Source organism: Spinacia oleracea, chromosome 1 (genome assembly GCF_020520425.1).
Source record: "Spinacia oleracea cultivar Varoflay chromosome 1, BTI_SOV_V1, whole genome shotgun sequence".
Taxonomy (NCBI): domain Eukaryota; kingdom Viridiplantae; phylum Streptophyta; class Magnoliopsida; order Caryophyllales; family Amaranthaceae; genus Spinacia; species Spinacia oleracea.
Window position 1 is genome coordinate 94312848 of NC_079487.1, and position 25504 is coordinate 94338351.

The window sequence follows — 25504 nt, forward strand, 5'->3', positions numbered from 1 at the left end:
CAAGCAAGGCAACAGAACAACTGAACTAATCAGAACAACTAAACGGACTGAACTAATGAAAACAACTGAACTGAACAAATGAACAACTGAACTGAACAAATGAACAAATCAGAACAAACTGAACCGAACAAATGAACAACTGAACATCACTTAACTAATGAAAACAACTGAACTGAACAAATGGACAAATCAGAACAACTGAACTAATGAAAACTGAATTGAACAACTGAACTGAACAAATACATTCATACCTTGCAGTATCCAGTTATATATTCAATAGTCCATAACTCCATACCCATTGTATTAGTCTGATTTCCTAATTCTAGATAATACAAATATCTGCTACCCTATTTTGTTTGGCTTTCTTTTCAGTCGAATACAATATCAGAAAGCACAGAAAATCAGGTTGATTCTTACCACACCCCTGCTTGAGAAAGCACAGAAAATGAGGCTATGTGCTAAGTGCTAAATGCATTAAACTAAGGTCTAAGGAGAGCAGGGTAAGAAATCATCACCAGACTCTTCCTGTTCTTGAAATAATAAGCTACAACATTGTCAAGAAGATCTAAATAACACGAGCCTGAAATTCAAGACCCAAAAAATCAGCTAAACACTTAGATTCAAGACCATGAGGGATTCATGCAGCAAAAAAGTTAAAATTTAAAAGAGAATATAAACTTATCTAAATTGATTGGTTGATTAGATAGTATAGTGAAAAGTTCTCTGTTCCTTGATTGTCTATTGTGCCACGACAGACAAGAACGTGAGGGATTCATGCAACGTGAGGGATCCATTTTGATTTACTATCATCATATTCTTTTGATAAGCAGAATTTCAGAAACAATATAGCCTCTGGTATTGTAAGACAACCCTACATGCATGATTACTTGACTAGAGAAATTTATAACACAACAAGATACCATCATTGTAGCTCAGGCATATCATGTGTGGAAAAATCTCCCAGCTCAAAATGACCACTGGCAAGACAACCCAAGATTTCAATAACAGTGACAGAAGAGGAAAGACATGAAGCCTATTTTCTACTTCTAAGATTATGTAGAAAATAAACAGTTGGATTCTAAGCAAGGTAATAGGGATAAGTCCTTATGTTATGACAATTTAATTGCTAGAGACATGCGGATTCCAGTTCACCCTGATCACACAAGTCCAAACAACATGAAATGTCATCTTGTGTAGCTATGGCAGATAAGTAGTCCTCTGATTCTAGAGATTCGCAGACAGCAAGTTGGCACTAAATCAAGCAAGGAGAAAAATCTTTGATGGAAATAGCAGTTCTTGAGTACAGTACAACTGCACAAGTCAAGCATGGATTGTATTGAAATATCTAAAATTCTGTTATAAAATTTTTACAGCAATCCTTGTAAATTTGTTGCTTTTACTTCCACAGAAAATACTAGTTCTGTTCTTAATGTTCCTCAAACCAAACAAAAGCTACCACGCATGCCTTTTTGATTAATATGTGCGTACATATGAATCTAAGGACTGAAATTAGTATAACTAAATGAAACCTCATTTTACAAGGTGAAAAAGAAGTTCATAACTCGAATCCAAAAGAAAAATAATGAACTATATAAACTATGACAAAGAGTACTATAAATCCAAAACACTATCATTTAGAAGCTCATCATCATCGTCATCATCAGGTATATCAAACAAGTCCCTAGGCTTAGTCTTAATAACATGATGCCATCCTTTTTGTATCTCATCCTCAATGTAAAAAACTTATTTTGCTTGAGAAGAGAAAATAAATGGATCATCATCCAACTTTTTACCAGTGTGCATCAACTTTGAGAAATTGACACGAACTCTACCGCTCGAGTATGTTTTGACACCCCTCCGTACATCAACCCAGTCACATCGAAACATTAGAACCTTGAAAGAACCATAATAATCAAGTTCTAATATTTCTTTAAGTTTTCTGTAATACTCTTGGCCATCATCTTCTACCATAATTCCAGAATTTTGAGTCTTTCGAGATCGCTCACGGTCCACGGTGTCAAACTTATAGCCATTGATAATAACACTTTTCATCCTTTTGCCGCGATTGCTTAAACCATAGGCCAAGGCTTTTCTCAATTTTCCTTCTTTTGTGCTATCATCTAGGTTATAGGCCTATAATTCGAAAAACATAAGTTTTAGAATGGTAAATATACAAAATAAATAAGGAAATTCCAAATTTAAAAGCATATGACCTTGTTTAGCAACCAATCGAAAAATTCATTGATTATCCACCGACTTTCTTGACTTTCTTCAGCTTGATTTTCTTGTCGTTTTTCTTGTAGGAAAGCCCTTTAGAAATAAAAAATCGAGTTACTAACAGTAATGACCGATACGCTCTAAAATAATCCATAACACTACTTACTCAAGCACCGGTTTCATCTCATCTGAATGAAGCAAAACATAACGATGTGCTTGCTTTAAACTTTTGTCTGTTAGGTTATGATACATATGATATTACATAAATCATGCGGAAACAACCAATAACCCAGGAATACATATTATTTACACATAATCATATAGCATAATTTAGATGCATACTCTTTGTTGCGTGCCCTCCCTAGCTGCGCCCGAACCGAACAAGAACAAGTCTTTAGGACTCCAAGTGTCGTCCCTCCGTAGATAGTCCACAGCACGTCCGGATCCGCCTTAAGATTGACCAACTAGAATCGCCCTTAAGGTACTAGAATTTTCGGCACTTTTGAGCAAGATGTGTGTTTGAATTTTTTCTCAAAAACTCACTTTGAATACTTTGAAAACTCGTTATAAATTGTGAACCCAGGCCACATATTTATAGGGTTATGGAAAGGGAATTGGAATCCTATTCAGATACAAATTAATTAAACCTAGAATCCTACAAGAACTCTAATTTAATTAATTTATCAAATAGAATTAGGAATTTAATCATTAACCGAACTCTGCACGTTTTAGGAAACGTGCACGAACACAAACACTTACACACACACACACGGCAGCCACGATGGGCCGCCCATGCGTGCGTGCGAGCAGCAGCCCACGCAGCGAGGCCTGCGTGAGCCACAAGCCCACGCAAGCACCCGCGCGCGCTGCGCACGCTGTGCGCGCTGCCACGGCCTGCTGGGCCTGGCCTTGCGCTGGGCCTGGCGTGGCTGTTTGTGTGGCGCGCTTGGCTTGCTGGGCGATGGCCTGGCTTCGTGCTGGGCCCTCGTCCGGCAGGCCTCGTCCGATGCTTATTCGTACGATACGCTTCCGATTAAATTTCCGATTCCGGAATTCATTTCCGATACGAACAATATTTAACATTTCCGATTCCGGAATTAATTTCCGTTTCGAACAAATATTTAATATTTCCGTTTCCGGAATTATTTTCCGATTCCGGTAATATTTCCGATTCTGACAATATTTCCGTTTCCGGCAATATTTCCGATTCTGGTAATATTTCCATTTCCGATAATATTTTTCGATACGTACCATGTTTCCGTTTCCGGCAACATCTACGACTTGGATAATATTTATATTTCCGATACGATCCATATTTCCGTTTCCGGTAATATCATCGTTTCCGGAGTATTCATTTCTTGCCTGTGACGATCTCAGCTCCCACTGAAACCAAGATCCGTCGATTCCGAATATCCATAGATAGAGTATTTAATGCCATTAAATACTTGATCCGTTTACGTGCTATTTGTGTGACCCTACGGGTTCAGTCAAGAGTAAGCTGTGGATTAATATCATTAATTCCACTTGAACTGAAGCGGCCTCTAGCTAGGCATTCAGCTCACTTGATCTCACTGAATTATTAACTTGTTAATTAATACTGAACCGCATTTATTAGACTTAACTTAGAATGCATACTTGGACCAAGGGCATTATTTCCTTCAGTCTCCCACTTGTCCTTAGGGACAAGTGTGCATTTCCTAATTCCTTTGTCGCTCGATGCTTGCTCTTGAACATAAGGTAAGAGTTGTCATCCTTATTATGTCCAGAGGTGTTCCTCGGTTTCAGAGTTCAACTGATCAAATAAACAGATAATCATAGCCTATGATTCATCCGAGCACGGCCATGCATTTCACAGTTTCTAGCTCTCCGAGTGGCCTTGTACAACTTTTAAGCATCTCATCCCGATTTATGGGAGGACAATCCCAATCTTGCGATCTTGAGATTAGACTTCGTTTGATAGGTGATTACCTGAGCGTTGCCTTTATAGCCTCCTTTTACGGTGCGACGGTTGGTCAACGTCAAAGCAACCAGTTCTCAAACAAGTAATCTCAAATCACTCAGGTATTGAGGATTTAGTGTCTAATAATTTAATGAAATTTACTTATGACAGACTTTCATCTCTTACAGTAAAGTTTCATAGGTCTTGTCCGATACTAGTCTTCCCAAAGTAAGTATCTATGCAAATGATTATGACATTGCCATGTCCACATAGTTCAAGAAACAGAACTACTAGTCATCTTGCATTCTAATCGTCTAACGTTTTCTATGCGTCCAATTTTATAGAAAACTCCGATTAGGGACCATTTTCAACTTTTGACATTCAAGTTCACTTGATAGACATTTCTTAGTCACAGGACTGGTCCTGACAGTCTATCTTGAATATATCGTCAAATTGAAAGGACTCATCATTTAATACTAAACCAAGATTAAATGGAATATGAAAATACATTTCATATATGATAAATGTTCAACCCCATTGTTTTACAACCATGGGCCTCAAACCCATTTTTAAAACAGTTCATGGAATTCAAAGCTATGCTTGATTTCCAGTGCTACAACGTGAGTGTTGCTTCTCACTTGTTGCATAGGTTTAGTTATCATGCTTTACCAATCTTAATATCCTTTTCATCGAATGTTCTTCGAGATATGATGATAAGATCTTTTCGAGTTTGTTTATTATGTGATCTAGTCTTTCTTACTTCGATGGTGGTTTTACTCATTTTGCAATGAAGAACCATCAAGTTAGCAGACGTTTTTCTTGCTTCAAGAGTGGTTCTACATATTTTTCAATGAAGAACCATCAAGCCAGCAGATAGGTGATCTACCCAAGTTCAGTGAAGAACTTTAAACAACCCTGTTTTATTGCTTCTTAGGCAATAATTACTTTTACTTCAACTGTATAGGTTGCTAGTGATGCTTTGTTTGGATTTACCTATCCAGGCAGTTCATAGATATGTGGAAGATTCTCCAACTATATCTTAGAACATAGAAATTATTATTTTAATTTCCCACGCAACAACTCATGGTCTCCAACCCATGTTGCCATTTTCAAAACACGATGCTCTATAGCTCGTCCTTATCAATGGTTAACTCCAAAGGGTCTTGCTTGATCATTTGCCAGTGTTTATGCGTGTAGCATCAATATTTAGCATATCTTTATTTCCTTGAATCAAGAACTATTCCTATGTACCTTTTCAAGTACCATAAGTATTCTTGATCTCAATCTAGTTGATCTTCACTTAGATCAATAGAGATTGGTATATGTTCGTCATGCCTAAAGTCATACGACACGTTTTTGGCGATCCTCATATTATATCATACATGATAAATTCTTTTGCAGAATATTTCCCAATTGAATTCTATTCATGTAACTTTAGCTTATCTAGTTTCAGTAGATACTAAATTCAGCTAAATTCTTTGACATATAATATAGGTTAAGAATCTCATTTAGACTCTTTGATTTTTAACTTAGTAAATGCTTATACATAGTTCAAACATCCTTTACTTAGATTTATTCACATGGGTCGAATATCTCCAATGGAGACTTTCGTGTTTGATTTAGTAAATGCCATTACTTAATCCAAAACAATATCATAAGATCTTTGTAAATAGATCTTAATACCCAGTATGTACTAAGTTTCGCCTTGGTCCATCATTGATGAATAATTTCAAATCTAAGTCATTAGCATTTGAATGTTATTTTACAATAGAGAGGTATGTGTGTGATACACATAGGACCAATTAAGTTTTACGTACTCCCACTAAACTTCTTACACATCTATAAGAATCATGTACATTTTATGAAACTAAAATACTTATTAGCTTCACTAAAATACAGTTCCAACTCCCAATTTCTTGCTTAAATCTGTACTTAGATTTCGTAAGCTAGCTTTCTTTTCAAGCATTTATTTGGATCCACAAATCCTATGACATTCCATGTACATAGTTTCTCCCATCATTTGATTGAGGAATACGTTTTGTCATCCAATTGTCATATGTACCAATATGCAATCATTGCTTGAATTATAGACTTGAGCATTATGATTATGCATGAGGTTTCAACACAATCCATGCCATGAATTTTCTTGTAACCTTTAGCAACTAATCTAGCTTTGTGTGTGAACACAATTCTTGTTTGATGGTTTTTATCCTTAAAACAAACTTGCAACCAATAGGTGTGAAACTATTCTTGCAAATCATCAAAATTTCAATTTTGTCATCAAAACATTGAGTATGTTTTATGGCCTCTAACCATTTAAAACATTTGAGTCTATATATGGCCTCTAACCATTTTAGGGAATCTGGGTTTCGTCATAGCTTTCTTACAAGTCACAAACTCATTAATCTACATGATAATAGTTTGACTGCAAGTTGTAGGTTTCTTCACTATTTAATAGAAGAATCTCATAGTTTCATTTACCTGATCTCTATGTTTCTTCACTATCTAATAGAAGAATCTCATAGTTTCAGTGACTTGAATTCTATGCCTACTTGGGTATAGAACATCAAACAATAGAATATCAATAGCCACTTGAAAGTCCTTTGAATATTCTGTTCTTCTTGAAGCACTTGTAAAGTCTTCTAAGAGATGTCTATTCTTTAAAGTCACTTCTAAAGTCCTTAAAGAATAAGTTCGGATTTTCTGAAGCACTTCGAAAAGTCTCCGGAATGTCCGTTTATGTTTGTTGTTCGCCTCGAAGACTTTCGAGGTCTATTTTCTCCCACTTGTCATTTTGGAAACGAATCTCCAAAAGGACATTATTTCGAGCAAACAAACATTATGTTCTCAAAAATTCGTGGTAGAAACAATACCCTTGTGTCTCATTTGAATAAATCACAATGAAACATATATCTATACTTGGGCCTTAGTTTGTTGAATAACAAACACTAAGCTCCCACTAAGTTTAGCAACTCTCTAGATATTTTATGAAAAGTTATTCTGAAATTACTTTTCAAAAGCTTTGACGAATTTGGTTTAGTTTGGTGGTAGTTGAGCATTTTGTTTTAGAAATTATAGGAAAAGTCTTTATGATTCATCATTAATCGAATCAAGTACTAATTGACTTCGATTATCCCTACTTAGATATGCCATATCTTATGGAGCTAGATTGTGAATTTTACTACACAATCATTGATGATCATTCTTGATTTAAGTAATCATCAACATGATCTAACCTAGATCTTTATGATTTTTTACCAAGTGGGATTTATACTTCTGAATCTTTGAACTAGCCAAACAGATTCAAACTTATATCACATTGAGTAAATAAACCTATATTCATTCAAATCTGTGTGAAATAATAAAGTCATAAAACCTTTCTTTAGCTTTGAACTCTATCGTCTAGGCGTTCTAACAATAGTTCATATTCTTTGTTACTTTCAACAAGTAAGACTAGTCGTCTTAAATTGATCTAGAAATCAATGAATTTTCAAAAGTCCATCAAAATAGAGCTTTTGAATGTTAACTTGTTGATATGGTCTAAGCAACAATGCCAAAGATTTAGTGGAACTCAAATCAAGGGGTTGATTTGAACCTAGTAAAGTTCTTTAAAGAGTTGTTTGTTTTAATCAAGCATATTGACTCAACCTGTAATTGACCATTTCATTCAAATAAACAAACAAACATTGTTTTTGTTTTTCTTGAATGTGAGTCTTTCTGTGTTTGAAAACAGAAATTTAGGTATGCTGATTATGGAACAAAATAGCCATTTAGTTCCAGCCTTTGAAAGGACTTAAAACAAACTAGATGACCCTACAATTAATGTAGCAATGCCATGCTTCATTTCCCACTTGTAGGTCATTAGTGTATCCTAGCTTCCATTGTTTGAGTTATTACCGAAGTAAGAACCTCAAGTGGTATATGATACCAAGGAAGTTTGATTGCTAGGTCACTTCTCTTTAAACATAAACTTATAGGTAGAAACGGAATCGTAAATTCCTTTCATTCGTTTTCCTATTTCTTGTACCCTTTCTTATAGTCTTAAGAATTGAATTCTTTAGTGTTGACTTTTATACTTTGTTAGACATGTCCAATGTCACCCCAACAAGGTTCTTAACATTTAATTTATGTTGAATATTAAGTTTCAACTAGATGATCTTACCAGAAGCTTCTAAAGTTCTCTAAGCATCGATCTATTCGAATGTCTAGGGACTAGATTCATTCGAGAATTAAATGGACAAAGATATTAGGTTGTTAACCATTGGTAAAGCTGAGCGTTTAAGCTCAATGCTTTATGATCTCAAAACTACAGTGTATTTTGAATTCACAAGCACCAATTGGTTTGCCATTCGATTTTGATATTCGAAAACAACCATAAAAGTCGATATAAGAAACGTACATTTTAAATTGCTCATTTTCTCTCATTTCCGTGAATCGTTCTTGGATTCACTACCAATCGAGGAAATTTACTGTTACCTTTCTAAAAGGATTTATTGCAGTGCAAGATATTTAATTATAAACAATAATTAAAACATACATTGAAGCATGCAAAGTCTAATCATTTATCATGAATAATAACTTGAAAATTAAAGCAATCATGCAATTTCAACAAGTTATTAGCAAATTATTCGAATTTATTGTTCCGGCAGGTGTGAATAAAATGATTCCAAGATCCTAAAATCATTGAAGAACTAAGCACAGTTTGTCGACTTAATCCTAGAACATCTTAGGTAAGCAAAAGCCTTTTGCTAATAGTCTAGAAACTATTCTTGGTTGATAGGTACGTCTAAGAACTTATTAGGTAAACCTATCGATTTTGCCACGACATAAAAGGACTCCTTACTTATATCGTTGAGTTTCACCAAAACTAACATGTACTCACAATTATTTGTGTACCTTGCCCCTTTAGGACCAATAAGTAACACCTCGCTGAGCGAAAACTATTACTAGATTGATGTAAAGGATATCCAAGCAAGTGTATATTTTGGCATGGCACCTTTTAACTCAATTTTTAAGTTTGGAACTTAAGGCTCTTACTATGTTGGTTAGATTTTAAGTGAACTAAAATCCTTAATCATGCAACATAATCAAGCTTTTGATCTCATGCATTTTAAGACATATTTAAAAGCAATAAATAACTTAAAACATGCATAAGATATTTGTGATCTAGTATGACCCGACTTCATCTTGAAGCTTTAACTTCAAAGTCCGTCTTGAAAATCTCCGTGGGAGGCACCATTTTCTTCAAATAGGATAAGCTATAACTAATTACAACTATTTGATGGTACGCAGACCATATTTGAATTGAAAAATAACTTTGGTACTTTAGACCAATTACATTCAAATTAATGGTACGCAGACCATATTTTCTATCCTATTTGGGCCATACTAGTCACTTCATAACCTGCAAAACAGTACATATACAATATATACCATTCACCCATTCATTATCATGAATGGCCCACATAGCTGGTTAGTAAAACACATTATGCATCACGTAAATATTTGCAGCAATTAATCAAGGGCACCAATAATCTACCAATTATTCAGTCCTTATTAATTCTAATCAAGTTGTTTTAACCTTAAGGATTTGTAGACCTAATCAAGAGTTTATGACTAAAAAGTGCTCCCACTTAAACCAATAAATTCATATGCTTTACTAATTTTAAACATAAAAATGTATTTCTAGTCTAACCGGAAACATACAAATTTAATTAAAATTTAAAGCTCATATAAATTTATAATTGAATCCAAAAAGTTTAATTTAATTTCAGTCGTATTTAAATTAATTCATGATTTTAATTTTAGTAAAATAATTAGAATAAATAACATTTATTATAATTACAATATTCAAAATTAAAATCCAAGAAACTAATTTAAATTATTAATTTTAAAATTAATTAAAATTACGTGAACTGAAATTTTCAAATTAAACATTCAAAGCGATCTAATCGTAACGCAAACACCCTACGCGTTGCACGCCCATGGACCGCTCGCACACAGCCATCGCTGGCCATGTGCGCGCAGCCCATGCGCTCGTCGCATAGCTGCTGCATCTCCATCGCAAGCCATCGCACGCTGTGGTGCTTGCTGCGCGCGCGCCAGCGCTCGTCGCACGCGAGCCATCGCTCGCAGTGCGCGCGAGCCATCGCTCGCTGGGCGCGCGACATCGCTCGCTGGGCGCGCGACATCGCTCGCTGTGCGCGCGACATCGCTTGCTGGGCGCGCGACATCGCTCGCTGGGCGCGCGACATCGCTCGCTGTGCGCGCGACATCGCTCGCTGGGCGCGCGACATCGCTCGCTGGGCGCGCGACATCGCTCGCTGGGCGCGCGACATCGCTCGCTGTGCGCGCGAGCCATCGCTCGCTGTGCGCGCGACATCGCTCGCTGGGCGCGCGAGCCATCGCTCGCTGGGCGCGCGACATCGCTCGCTGTGCGCGCGAGCAACGCTGGGCGCAGCGCTCGTGGCACGCGAGCTTGCGCTCGCTGCGCGCTCTTGCGCGAGGCAGTGCGCGTTGTGGCGCAGCTCGCTTGCTGCCCACACGCGACTGCCTTGGCTCGCCCTTCGCCCATGCCCATTCGTCCATTGCTCGTGGCCCACGACACAAGGCAGGGCTGCTGCCTTGTGCTCGTGCACTACGCCCTTGCCCATTGCATTCGTGCCGCACGGGCGACGAGCTCCCTTGCTCGTCGTCGCATGCCCGCACTATACAACACCCCTTAAGGGTAACACGAAGCGTCCATTGCTTTGTGCGTGCAAGTTTTATGAACGAATCGCATAAAAATTTAAAATTTATATTTTAAAATTAATGACAAATTAATAAATAATATTAATTTCATAATTTTAGGGCGAAAAATCGAAAATTTATTATTCAATTGATTTCCGATTTACATGGATTCAAGTCTAGGTCATAAAAATTTAAAATTTATCATAAATTTACAATTTTTATGGTGGTTTTTAATCATAGGTTTCTAATTAAATTATAATTAATTATGAAAATCAAATTAATTCTAAATTATTCTAATTTTCAACAAATTAATCATAATTACAAATTAGATTGCATAATTAACAAGGCTAGGCATTCAAACTTGTTAAACATATACAGTAGGTCAATCAAAAATTCAAGATTTATTAACAAGAATCGCAAATATTTAATTTAACATCTTAAATTTACGAAATTTTGCATTCGAAAAACTAAAACCTTCGAAAAGTCATAGTTAGGCTTCGAATTTGAGAATTCTGGGTTCGGCAGAAAAATAGTATTTTTGTCAAAATTTTAGAATGCCTTTTACATGCGGAATTGACACAAAAATCACTCGATTTGGATGAGTAACGAAGAAACTGCCGAAAAACTGCGTACGTATAATTAAATAAACGCAATTTGCAATTAATTAACAATTACGAAAATTAATCACCCTTTTAATTCTTGCAAATTTGTAATATTTAACCATGTTCATGCAATTTAGATTATGAAAATAATAAGGGGCTCGTGATACCACTGTTAGGTTATGATACATATGATATTACATAAGTCATGCGGAAACAACCAATAACCCAGGAATACATATTATTTACACATAATCATATAGCATAATTTAGATGCATACTCTTTGTTGCGTGCCCTCCCTAGCTGCGCCCGAACCGAACAAGAACAAGTCTTTAGGACTCCAAGTGTCGTCCCTCCGTAGATAGTCCACAGCACGTCCGGATCCGCCTTAAGATTGACCAACTAGAATCGCCCTTAAGGTACTAGAATTTTCGGCACTTTTGAGCAAGATGTGTGTTTGAATTTTTTCTCAAAAACTCACTTTGAATACTTTGAAAACTCGTTATAAATTGTGAACCCAGGCCACATATTTATAGGGTTATGGAAAGGGAATTGGAATCCTATTCAGATACAAATTAATTAAACGTAGAATCCTACAAGAACTCTAATTTAATTAATTTATCAAATAGAATTAGGAATTTAATCATTAACCGAACTCTGCACGTTTTAGGAAACGTGCACGAACACAAACACTTACACACACACACACGGCAGCCACGATGGGCCGCCCATGCGTGCGTGCGAGCAGCAGCCCACGCAGCGAGGCCTGCGCGAGCCACAAGCCCACGCAAGCACCCGCGCGCGCTGCGCGCGCTGCCACGGCCTGCTGGGCCTGGCCTTGCGCTGGGCCTGGCGTGGCTGTTTGTGTGGCGCGCTTGGCTTGCTGGGCGATGGCCTGGCTTCGTGCTGGGCCCTCGTCCGGCAGGCCTCGTCCGATGCTTATTCGTACGATACGCTTCCGATTAAATTTCCGATTCCGGAATTCATTTCCGATACGAACAATATTTAACATTTCCGATTCCGGAATTAATTTCCGTTTCGAACAAATATTTAATATTTCCGTTTCCGGAATTATTTTCCGATTCCGGTAATATTTCCGATTCTGACAATATTTCCGTTTCCGGCAATATTTCCGATTCTGGTAATATTTCCATTTCCAATAATATTTTCCGATACGTACCATGTTTCCGTTTCCGGCAACATCTACGACTTGGATAATATTTATATTTCCGATACGATCCATATTTCCGTTTCCGGTAATATCATCGTTTCCGGAGTATTCATTTCTTGCCTGTGACGATCTCAGCTCCCACTGAAACCAAGATCCGTCGATTCCGAATATCCATAGATAGAGTATTTAATGCCATTAAATAATTGATCCGTTTACGTGCTATTTGTGTGACCCTAAGGGTTCAGTCAAGAGTAAGCTGTGGATTAATATCATTAATTCCACTTGAACTGAAGCGGCCTCTAGCTAGGCATTCAGCTCACTTGATCTCACTGAATTATTAACTTGTTAATTAATACTGAACCGCATTTATTAGACTTAACTTAGAATGCATACTTGGACCAAGGGCATTATTTCCTTCATTGTCATCAACGCGGACATTTTTTTTCGTCCCAACTACACGACCAGCAGAGTCATATAAATAGTTGTTGATGTCTGGAACACCATCTTCATTCCTTTTCGGTCTGTTGAATACGGTCTCGACACTTTCTAAATATCTCAAACAAAATGCAATTGTTTCCCATAAAAGGTACCCTTCAGCTATGGATCCTTCTGGTTGCGCTTTATTGCTCACATGAGATTTCAAAAAGGCCAAATACCTTGAAATATAATGAACAAGATTGTGAACATGAAAGAATAAGACAAGTATTGTGATGTATTCTTATTTTAAAATGATTAAAAAAATATTGAAGTTTAAGATATTGACCTCTCAATGGGATACATCCACCTATAATGAACAGGTCCGCCGAGTTTGTCCTCATCCACTAGATGAATTAGTAGATGCACCATGATTGTGAAAAATGTTGGAAGAAACTCTTTCTCCATCTTACAAAGAGTCAACACAAGATTCGACTGAATGGTATCTAATTCACCTCTTTCAATAGATGTTGAACATATGTTCTTGAAAAAGTACGACAATTCATCGAGCACATCAATTACTTTTGTAGCATTCGATGCTCTTAAAGCAACAGGAAGGATATCTTGCATGAGCATATGATTGTCGTGGCTTTTCAGATTAATAAGTTTTCGTTGCTTCAAATTCACACACCTTTGCAAATTAGATCCACACCCATCGGGAACTTTAAGATTTTGTAGGACTTTAAGAAATCTTTCTTTCTCTTCTTTAGACATGGTGTATGCAGCTGGAGGCAAATAGTCGTTAACAGGACTTGGATGAGATTGAGGCCAAAGATGAGGTTTTATGTTAAGTTTTTTAAGGGCCAATCTAGCATTCTTATCATCTCTACTCTTGCTCATATCTAAAAGAGTTCCTAAGAAATTGTCACAAACATTCTTCTCAATGTGCATAACATCCAAGTTGTGTCTAAGAGGATTATGTTCCCAATATTCTAATTCAAAAAGCTTACTTTTCTTTTTCCACAGAACAGGATTAGACTCGTCCTCGTCATTATCATCATTATCATCATCATCAAGTTCATCATCTTCTAGTCTCCCTCTTTTTTTCGGAACAACTTTTGACTTTCCAAACACATACTTAACTCTTTCTTGTTGCTTCAAAACTTCTGACCCGCTTACACGAACCGGAGCAAGACCATGTTTCTCTGTCCCATCAAATAAATTTGCTTGAGAAAGATAAGGATGGTCAATTGGTAACCATTTTCGACATCCAGGGTAGACAACTTTACCACCAAAGCTATACGCATAAGTAGAATCGGCAAATGAAGGGCAAGCTTTATAACCTCTTGTACTCCAACCCGACAACATAGCATATGCTGGAAAGTCATTTATAGTAGAGTGTAAGGGTGCTCGCATCTTGAAATTTTTTCCGCTATAAGCATCAAATGCATCTACACCTTCCCACAACAATTTTAACTCATGGATTAGTGGTTGCAAGTACACATCAATATTCATACCAGGACCCTGTTTCCCCGGAATAAGTAAAGACAAAATGAATGATGTCGACTTCATACAAAGCCACGGTGGCAAATTATTAGGAATCATGATCACCGGCCATGTACTGTAACTAGTATTCATCAAACGATATGGATTAAAGCCATTACTTGCTAGACCCAGTCTAACACTACGAGGATCTTTGGCGAATTCCTCGTATCTTTTATCAAACAATTTCCAAGCTTCACCATCCGCCGGGTGACTTATGATATTTCCATCTTTATGGTCAAAATGCCATCTCATATCTTCTGCTGTTTTAGATGACATGTAAATCCTCTTTAGTCTTGGGATCAGAGGAAAGTACCGCATCACTTTAGCTGCAACACCCTTCTTACATGCTTCTTTATCTTTCTCTCTTACATCACCCTCCTTTTCTTTCATATTCTTCCACCTTGATGTGTGGCAGATATGACACTCAGTTTTTTCTGCAAATTCACCCCAGTATAACATGCAATCATTTGGACATGCATGGATTTTCTCGTAACCCAATCCCAAATCATTCATTATCTTCATGCCTTCATAATACGACGATGGAAACTACTTAATATTAGGAAATGCGTCTAATAGAAGCTCAAGCAACTTATTAAATAATGCGGCAGACCAATGGAACATACACTTGAGGTGAAACAAGTGCAATAGAAACGACAGCTTTGAGAAAGTTGTACTCCCCTCATATAGGCCCTCATCAGAAGCTTCCCTAAGTCGTTTATACTTCGCTTCTTCTTCATTGGTGTTGGTTGATGGAAATTCATCATCTTCCTCACAATCAAAATTTAACTCTTCATGCATGTCATACGAATATTCATCTTCAAAATCAGCTTCGCTTAATGATGGGTCTTGGGGTTCATTGGTGGGTTGTGGACTATTGTCAACCTTAAAAGCTGCTCTTAGTAACCCATTTATATCATCTCGACCAACTACATTTTCTTGATCATTAGGGATCTCTAAGGTATTACTCTCTTCAACTCTACGATGGAAAATCCATTGCCTATAATTCTTATAAAAACCGTTAAATAAAATGTGTCCTCCTACCTCTCCTAAGTCAAACCATTTATTTAACTTGCATTTATTACACGGGCATCGAGTTTTTCCCTTTAGAAGAGTCTCCTTTGCAACCTCTAAAAATTCCATGCAACCGTTATAATAACGAGTATCCCCTTTTCGTAAGTCAATCCAACTAGTATCCATGTCTAAGAAAAAAAAAAAACTATAATTATAAATAAACACACTTATAGAAAACAAAGAACCATTAAACCACACTAATTAATCTGCAAATAGTTAACATCGCATTCTCGTTTAGTTTTTTGGGTGATCAGTACATAATACTTCTCTTATTTTCTCATAACACATAAAGAACATACAAAACAAAAGTTTGTTTTTGTATCCAAGGAGTAGAGGTAACAAATGACAATCAAGGACTTTATCTTAATAAATCTCCGAATGTATTAACCATGGTTTTTTTATTTTGCAACTATTATCTCTACATTTTTTAAGTAGTTTTTCCATTCATGATTAAGGTTGCAATGCTGAGATGGCTCAAGTTCGAATCCCGCCCTTTGTAACTTATTTTTTAGTTTTGTTTTTAATGAAAAGGTTGATGACAGCTGTACTGCATTTATAATTTTTTACTTTTTATAAAAATCAGAAATACTTAATTTTACTGTACTCCATTTATACAAGCAGTTTTATATTTTTATAAAAAATCAGAAACACTTAATTCTCCACTAAACATATTACTCCTTATTAATTAGCCGTACTATGTTTTGGTCCAAAGACTTATATATGAAGATCTTATATACGAAGTAGTATAATTTCTTACCAAATGGTTACTCAACATGATTAAATAGTTACATTATTCTACATTTCTACTATTAATTATAATCTACAATCAAATACGAATTAGTTATATTTTCTAATCAAATAGTTATAGTTTCTAGTCAAACAATATTTTTTCCTAATGCTAACATCATCGGTTTTATGGGTATATATAACTTTATACGGAGTAAAAAAAAACCCGGACTAAAGGCTAATCCTAGCTAACAAACTGATTTTTTCCTAATCCTAACAAACTGATTTTTTCCTAATCCTAACAAACTGATTTTTTCCTAACCCTAACAAACTGATTTTTTCCTAATCATAACAAACTGATTTTTTCCTAATCCTAACAAACTGATTTTTTGTCTTTGTATAAAATGGTTTTATTTTTGGTTGTTTCGCATTATACAGCACCAACAGTTGATCTAAGTTGGTTGGTTTCCCATTTCAAAGCACGGTAAATCTTATGAATTTGATTACGTCATTTTATCCAGGAGAAATTGATCTGCAATACTATTCACGGCTCCAAACTAGATATGACTTTTGTGGTCAAACCTTATCAGCTTTAAAATGTTATTTTTATTAAACAACTTTAAACATTTTCGTTGATCACGACCTAAAACTTAGAAAATAACTCTATGCATATGTATAATATAAGATACTAGTAACCTAGTGGTGAATCCAAGAAACTTGCGTGCATTATATATTTTGTGAACGATATGGTAGATTGGTAGTGAAATTCATAAAAGAAGGGGTTATTTTGAATATTTGATGGTTAAGTGTGGGAAGAATTTTATATGGGTTCCCAAAGACTAGACCTTATGAACTTCATGTTTCCAATGTGTGTACTATATACCAACCTGCTTGGCTGCTTGAAATCAATATGATAAGTTGGGAGTTGATTAAATTTATTATTACCTAACTGTAAACTAAAGGGTGGATCTGCCACAAGATAATACTGATTATTCTGGAATTGGGTTGTTAGTTTAATTCATTACTGAGTTGAAACTAGGGTATTGTACCAAAATTTACGACTCTTGAGTCTGTGAACTGTTATGCATGTGCTATGTTCTGCAGAATGGCTTAACAAACTTTTGTTTTCTTCCTTTTTCACTATAAATTTTGCTGGGAAATAGTTTCAGATGAAAGGAAGTTCTCGAAGGAGTACATGTCAAATAGAAGGCCAGTAACTGAGCAGGAGAAAGAGCAAGCTGTGCAGAGGGCAAATCAGATACAGACTGAAAATAGCTTCATTGCAATAATGCGACCTACTAGTGTTGACAATAGGTTTTTTTTGGTAATGATTATCGGCAATACTACATTTTTTCAGTTTTCAGTTTCTAGCATATGTCTTGACTATTCTTTTTTGCAGAACGTTCCTGCAAAGTGGATGCAGCAGCATCTTCCCTACCGAAACCAAAAAGGTACCCTTATCAGCTTTAAAATGTTATTTTTATTAAACAACTTTAAACATTTTCGTTGATCAAGACCTAAAACTTAGAAAATAACTCTATGCATACGTTTACTGGGATTAATCTAGAATGAGTTTGTTTTAAGTACATTTTCTGATAGTGTTTATCTTTTTTACATGTAGACTTACCAATTTAGGCTATGCTAGTTGCTTAGTTCCTTTTGTTCCACTTTATTACTTAATTCAGGTTTTAAAAAATCATATTAGATCAGAAGTGAGTCATATAGAAGGATCAAAAATTAAATATTAGCTTGAACTAAACATAGTCTTATCCCTAAATAATAAATTCTCATTCAGAAGCGTGTTTTATAACTCAAGGTGTGTTTCCTGTTGACAGTGTTGCTAGCTTTTATGGCATCAATTCTAATCCCTCAGCCGCAAAATATACCCGACCCACCACCTTCACCTAGTCCTGCTCCACCAAGAACTACATAACACTAGAACAACTACTACCAGCCTAGACAATTGCATAATATAAAAGAGAATTGAAAATATCAATCACATAGCAATCAAACACGAAAATTCTACATAATCACATAGCAATCAAACTGAAAATATCAAAGAGAATTGAAAAAAAGGAAAACACAAATGGACAAGATAACATGTATTAGTCGTTTATGGGGTACCTTGAAAATTCCAACACAAAGCCGCGAAATCGAATGTGAATTGAAGAAGCTCTAATGGTGTTCTCCGCAACTGTGACTCGTGGAAACCATGAGAAAGATAAAGAATTTAATAAAAAAAATAAAATTATCAAATTGAGCAAAAGAGAAGAAAGAAAAAACAAAAGCAAAAGAAACCAGAAACCAGAAACGTAGGAGGTGACGAACCTGAAGGAATTGGCGAAGAGGTGGTGAATTGACGAGAAGATTGAATTTTGTTGTGTTTAAATCGATCAGTTTAGGGTTTCTGTTGGGAGAGTGGTAGTAGTGGGTCGAGTTGGGCGGTTAACATGGAATTAGAAGATCTGAAATTTTCAGCGGGCTTATGTACAGGGCACGTGATTTTTGGACGATGTGCACATGTAATATGGACGCTGTACGTAGCCAATGAAATCTCGACGCCAACAGGCGTCCAAAAAACACGGAATTTTTTTTTTGGCCCCTGACGCGCTACTGCTTGCGTCGAGGATATGGCGTCCAAATATAGCATGTTTTGTAGTAGTGAATATTGATATTATTTATTTGACTTTGCTCATGATTTAACTATTCCTTATATTAGATAGATCGAGACATGATCTAGATAGATCGGTTATGATCTATACATATAAGTTCTGATCTGGATATAATCTGTACAGATCAATTCTGATCTGGACATAATTTGTACAGATGTGTTCTGTTTGGACATGATTAGTTCTGATCTGGACATGATCTGTACAGTTCAGTTCTGATCCGGACATGATCTGTACAGACCAGTTCTGATATGGACATGATCAGTACAGACCAGTTCTGATCTGGACATAATTTGTACAGATCAGTTCTGATCTAGACATGATTTGTACACACCAATTCTGATCTGGACATGATCTGTATAGACCAGTTCTGATCTGGACATGAGCTGTACAGTTCAGTTCTGATCTGGACATGATTTGTAGAGATCAGGTCTGATCTGGACATGATCTGTACACATCATTTCTGATCTAGACATCATATGTACATATCATTTCTGATATGGTCATGATCTGCACAGACTAGTTCTGATCTTGTCATGATCACTATTAATCAATTCTGATATGGACATGATCTTTGCCGATCAATTCCGATCTGAACATAATCTGTACAGAGTCGATATCGAGACCAGTTATAATCTGGACATATCGATTCTGATCGTGACATGATCTGTACAAATCGGTTATGATCTGAACATATTGATTATGTAAGAATTGGTTCTGATGTAGACAAGATCTTTGCAAATTTGTACATGATCTGGACATGATCTGTACAGATCAGTTATGGTCTAGATATATACTCCGTAATAGTTTTGATCTATAAAAATCAGTTTTGATATGGACATGACCTGATCATATCGTTTCTGATCTGGACTTAATGGTTTTAATTTGGACATGATGAATTTGAATGTTTTGTTAATGTTTTTTTATGCCTTAAGTAATAGATTTTAATTGCTCCGACAACAAAATTCTTTTTTATTAAAGCAATAATAGTAATAAATATTAAATATAATAACACTGATATAAATAATAATAATAATCATCATCATAATAATTTGGTCTGATCTGACCTGATCTGGTCTGATCTGATCCGATCTGATCTGATCTGATCTGATTTGATCTGATCTGATCTGGTCTGGTCTGATCTGATCTGATCTGATCTGAACTTATTTTTTCTGATCTGATCTGATTAAATCTGAAATAAGTAATAAGGTCCTGAAATAAGGTGAACTAAACAGGGCCTTAATACTCGTCTCGTTTCTATAAATGACATACTTTTACTAATATTATATAATTTCTCTCACTTCATCATGGACTCACATATATGCATTCTTACTAAAAAAACATTAAAAAAGAAAATCAACCCCACCCCATCCCAACCCCTGCATTTGACACATTTTTCACTAACTATATTAAAAAAATACCTCAATATCAACTATTACCTAATAAACTAATAAGTCAATTAAATTGCCTAAAACTATGTGCTGGTCAAACCGCAACGAGTATTAAGGGTCGTATGGGAGTAATTGGAATTGGGGACTAAGACATGTCAAAAAAGGAAAGTGTGTCTCTTTTTAAAATATGGTTGTTTAAGGAAAGTGTATCTCTTTTTAAAATACGGAAGGAGTACAAAATAACCTTTTTGTTTAGGTTATGTTTTCTTCAGGTTTTTCTTATGCCACTTTGTTTTCACGCTTGTCAATGCATATCTTGAACAATTAATATATTTAATTACCGATAAGTAAAATTGTAAAAAAAATTGATTTTCGCAAAATACATTAAGACGAATCTAACAAGATCCCACATAAATATGTTTTTTCCTAACTTATAGATCATCAAAAATAAACAAGGTAGACTATGTGAATATTGCAAAAAACAAAGCGTTGCAACTATTTTGAAGCGGAGAAAGTATTTGTTTAGGTCATGTTTTCTTCACGTTATTCTTATGATTTTTTTTACGGGCGATGCACGGGTTTTTATTTTTAAAAAATCCGAATTACTAAATATGATATACTCCGTATACATTAATGTCTTTTGGCAAATATCCTACCCCCTCCGTCTCAAATTACTCGTCATAATTATCTTTGCACAAAGTTTTAGGTCATAAATGGTTGTTTGGTTATCAATTTTTATTTTATTGAAAAAGTATATGTGATAGGAGTTAGTGGGGTGTTTTTTTAATTAATGAGAGAGGGTGTGGGGGCAAAAAAATATAGTGGGAAGAGAGAGACAATATAATAATTATGAGGTCATTCCTAATTTAGAAGTGTAACAACTAATATGGGACGGACGAAAAAGGAAAGTGTAACAAGTAATCTGGGACGGAGGAAGTAGCTAGTTTGATTTCTAAGCATGGCCTAACAATATATATAAAATCATGCTACTCCATAGTTTAGTCCTAATTGAATTCTTCTTGAATTATATTTTTATTTTTTAAGTACGATAAATACGTAGTATATATCTTTATTCTAACAATATATATAAAGTATACTACTCCAAAGTTCAGTCCTAATTGATTTTTCCTTGAAATTAACTTTTTATTTTTAAATATGATAAATACGTAGTATATATCTTTATCTTATCATGAGACATTAAGTTTATCTTTCGAATAAACATATCTGTTATATCTTATTATGAACTCATTTTATCTTTTTTAATTAATTTAAAATATATTAATAATTACTTTGTGACTGGACATTCTTACGTGGACGCATTTAATGCTTATATATATATGGGAGAGATCTGGTAAGAACACCTCCTTATGTAAGAACACCTATATCAATAAGAACACTTCCACACTCTCAATCTTCTAATTTATTCAAACATTTTCTAATTTTGTTTAACCATGGTTTAGTTAAAATAATTCAACAGTTCTAAATTTGTTCAACCATGTTCTAAATTTATTGAACCCTATTCTAAATTTAGAACATGAGAACATAGTCAATACATATACATGTATATACATGTTCTAAATTTTCAAGCTCATTTCTAAATTTATTCAATCATATTCTAAATCTATTCAACGACATTCTAAATTTGTTCAACCATGTTCTAAATTTAGAACATGAGAAGCTAGTAAACACATATACATATATACATGTTCTAAAATTTCAAGCTCATGTTCTAAATTAATTCAAGCATGTTCTAAAATTATTAAACATGTTATAAATTTATTCAACCATGTTCTATATTTACTCAAGCATGTTCTAAATCCATTCAAGCATGTTCAAAATTTATTCATGCTTTCTAAATTTATCCAAGCATATTCTAACTTTATTCAACCGTGTTTCAAAACTTATTCAAGCATGTTCTAAATTTATTCATGCATGTTCTAAATTTATTCAAGCATATTCTAACTTTATTCAAGAATGTTCTATATTTATTCAAGCATGTTCTAAATTTATTCAAGCGTGTTATAACTTTATCCACCAACACTGATTCGCGACCTTCCTCGCTAGAAAATCGGCGAAATTCGATTTGATTTTGTTAAAACTTTCGCGATAGACATTGAAGGCATGCGAAGCGTGGTTTCTAACTGTGTTTGGCAAGAAGCAAGCCTGGTTTTTCTGAATCTTACTACCGTCTGCTCCTCCTTTCCCACAAGCCCAGTCTAGCGCGCTCTGAAGCTCATTGTCAGGTGTCTTCTCGTCTTCAATGCACGATTCTTCTAGATGCGCTTCTATCAGCAACACTAATCCATGCGATGATTTCATAAAAAGAAACATAATTCTATGTTTTTATACCAGATTTGAGGGAGATTGATATTAATACGAACAGAATAAGCAGAGTTCTTCAACATCTATCTCCATCTCCACCTTCATTCGACTAGGTCGACTCGCTCCATCTCCACCTCCACCTCTCAGTCTCTCTCCACAAGCAATCGCCAGCACATCACCGCAACCGCATAACTGATTCACGCCCACCAAAATTGAAATCGATTTTAATTTTTGAATTGAGAAGTCGATTAAAATCGATTTTAATTTTTGAATTGAGAAATCGATCGAAATCGATTTCAAATTTTGAATTGAGTAATCGATTGAAATCGATTTTGATTTCGAATAATCAATTGGAATTGCTGGATTGAATTTCTTTTTATCTGATTCGCGAACCACAACCACGACCGCCAACATTTTTGGTTCGATTTCTGGTTCGGCGACGGACGATTGAATTGGTGCGAGCGGCGATCAGCGAGCTGCAATGGGCTGACGTTGGTGGTGGCTACAAGCGGCAATGGCCGGATGTTGGTGGTGTTCGAAAAGAAGAGAGAGAGATAGTAAGAAATAATGAAAAAAAAAAACGTGAAAGAATAATCAAATTGGGGGTATTTGTTCATAAAAATTACGAAAAATGCCATTACTAGGACAATAAATCTCAGTGGTTAGATTTGATTTGATCCCATGATCCAGATAGTGTTCTCACCGAGAAAAGTGTTCTTACGAGTCTCTCTCTCTCTCTCTCTCTCTCTCTCTCTCTCTATATATATATATATATATATATATATATATATATATATATATATATATATATATATATATATATATATATATATATATATATATATATATATATATATATATATATATATATATATATAACATTTTTCTCCGTAAGAACACTTCTCTCGGTAACAACACTTTCTGATAATGGAATATTCGTAATTATTATGAATAATACCCCAAATTTAATTATTCTTTCACGATATTTTTTTCACTATGTCTGACTCTCTCTCTCTCTCTCTCTCTCTCTCTCTCTCACTCTCTCTCTCTCTCTCCTTTTCGGATTTCTCTCTCTCCACCACCAACGGTTGGCGATTGCCGCTCGCTGTCGCCGCTCGTCGCTCGTCGTCGCCGCTCGTCGCTCGCCGTCGCCGCTCGTCGCTCGTCGTCGCCGCTCGTCGCTCGTCGTCGCCGCTCGTCGCTCGCCGTCGCCGCTCGTCGCTCGCCGTCGCCGCTCGCCGCTCGCCGTCGCCGCTTGTAGCTCGTCGGTCGCTGCTAGTAGCTTGTCGGTCGCCGCTCGTAGCTTGTCGGTCGCCGCTCGTAGCTCGCCGGTTGCCTCTTGCATCAATTCGAAATCGCCGCTTGCAGAAATCCGACGACGTCGCTATTATCCGGTAAGAACACCTTCCTCCTCCAATTCATCAATCAACACTTCTCAATTCGCAATCAATCTCAATTAGAAATTTTCAATCGATTTTTCGAAATCAAATTTTCAATCGACATTCTCAATTGATAGTTCAAAATTTTGAAAATCGAACTTTCAATCGGCTTCTCAATCGATTCTTCGAAATCTGAATTCAACAATTAAAATCGATTTTAATTGATTTCTCAATTCCAAAAATTAAAATCGATTTCAATTTTGGTGGCCGCAAATCATATATGCGGTTGTGGTGATGTGCTGATGGTTTATAGTGGAGAGAGACTAAGATAAGACGGTGGAGATGGAGCGAGTCAACTCAGTCAAATGAGGGTGGAGCGACGACGGAGATGGAGGTAGATGTTGAGGAGAGAGACAGAGAGACCGCGGTAAATAGATCGCATGGATTGCCAAGCGATACGTATTAATTCAATCGAACCATAATAAATTCAAGAGTACAGATTTTAAAGTTTTTTGTTAATTTTAATTTTGTAATTTCTTCTTAGGTTTGTTTCAAACGTATTATTCCAAATTTTGGTTTAGTTATCAATTTTGTAATTTCAATAACTTATTTTGTTGATTTATATGGTTGATTTATTTTTTCAATTCGCATTATAATTTGATTGAACCTCTAGATAATTATCTTGTACTGCTTTAATTGCGCTATGAAGGCCTATAATAAATTTAGAACGTGGTTGAATAAATTTAGAACATTCTTGTATAAATTTATAACATGCTTAATAATTTTAGAACATGCTTGAATAAATGTAGAACATGCGCTTGAAATTTTAGAACATGTATATATGTAATGTGTGGACTGCGTTTTCATGTTTTAAATTTAGAAAATGGTTAAATAAATTTAGAACATTGTTGAATAATTTTAGAACATGGTTAAATAAATTTATAACATGTTAAATAATTTTAGAACATGTTTGCATTAATTTAGAACATGAGCTTGAAATTCTAGAACATGTATATAGGTATATGTGTTGACTAGGTTCTCATTTCTAAATTTAGAACATTGTTGAATAAATTTAGAACATGGTTGAACAAATTTAGAACATCGTTGAATAAATTTAGAACATGCTTGAATAAATTAGAACATGATCTTGAAAATTTAGAACATGGTTGAATAATTTTAGAACATGCTTGAATTAATTTAGAACATGGTTGAATAAATTTAGAACATTGTTCAATAATTTTAGAACATGGTTAAACAAATTGAGAACATGTTTGAATAAATTTAAAACATGTTGAATAAATTTGGAACATGCTTGAATAAATGTAGAACAT

At 35.4% G+C, this 25504-nt stretch overlaps 1 protein-coding gene across 1 annotated transcript; it reads right to left on the reverse strand.

Moving 5' to 3' along the window:
* Positions 1-479: 479 nt before the first annotated feature.
* LOC110803251 (uncharacterized) lies at positions 480-15812 on the reverse strand. The gene is made up of 8 exons (XM_056834316.1): positions 15239-15812; positions 13420-15139; positions 13114-13312; positions 1794-2133; positions 1627-1712; positions 1153-1252; positions 921-977; positions 480-580 (listed from the first exon to the last, which is right to left on the reverse strand). The coding sequence occupies exons 1-8, from the start codon at positions 15810-15812 to the stop codon at positions 480-482; spliced, it is 3177 nt and encodes a 1058-aa protein (XP_056690294.1).
* Between the last annotated feature and the right edge of the window lie 9692 nt (positions 15813-25504).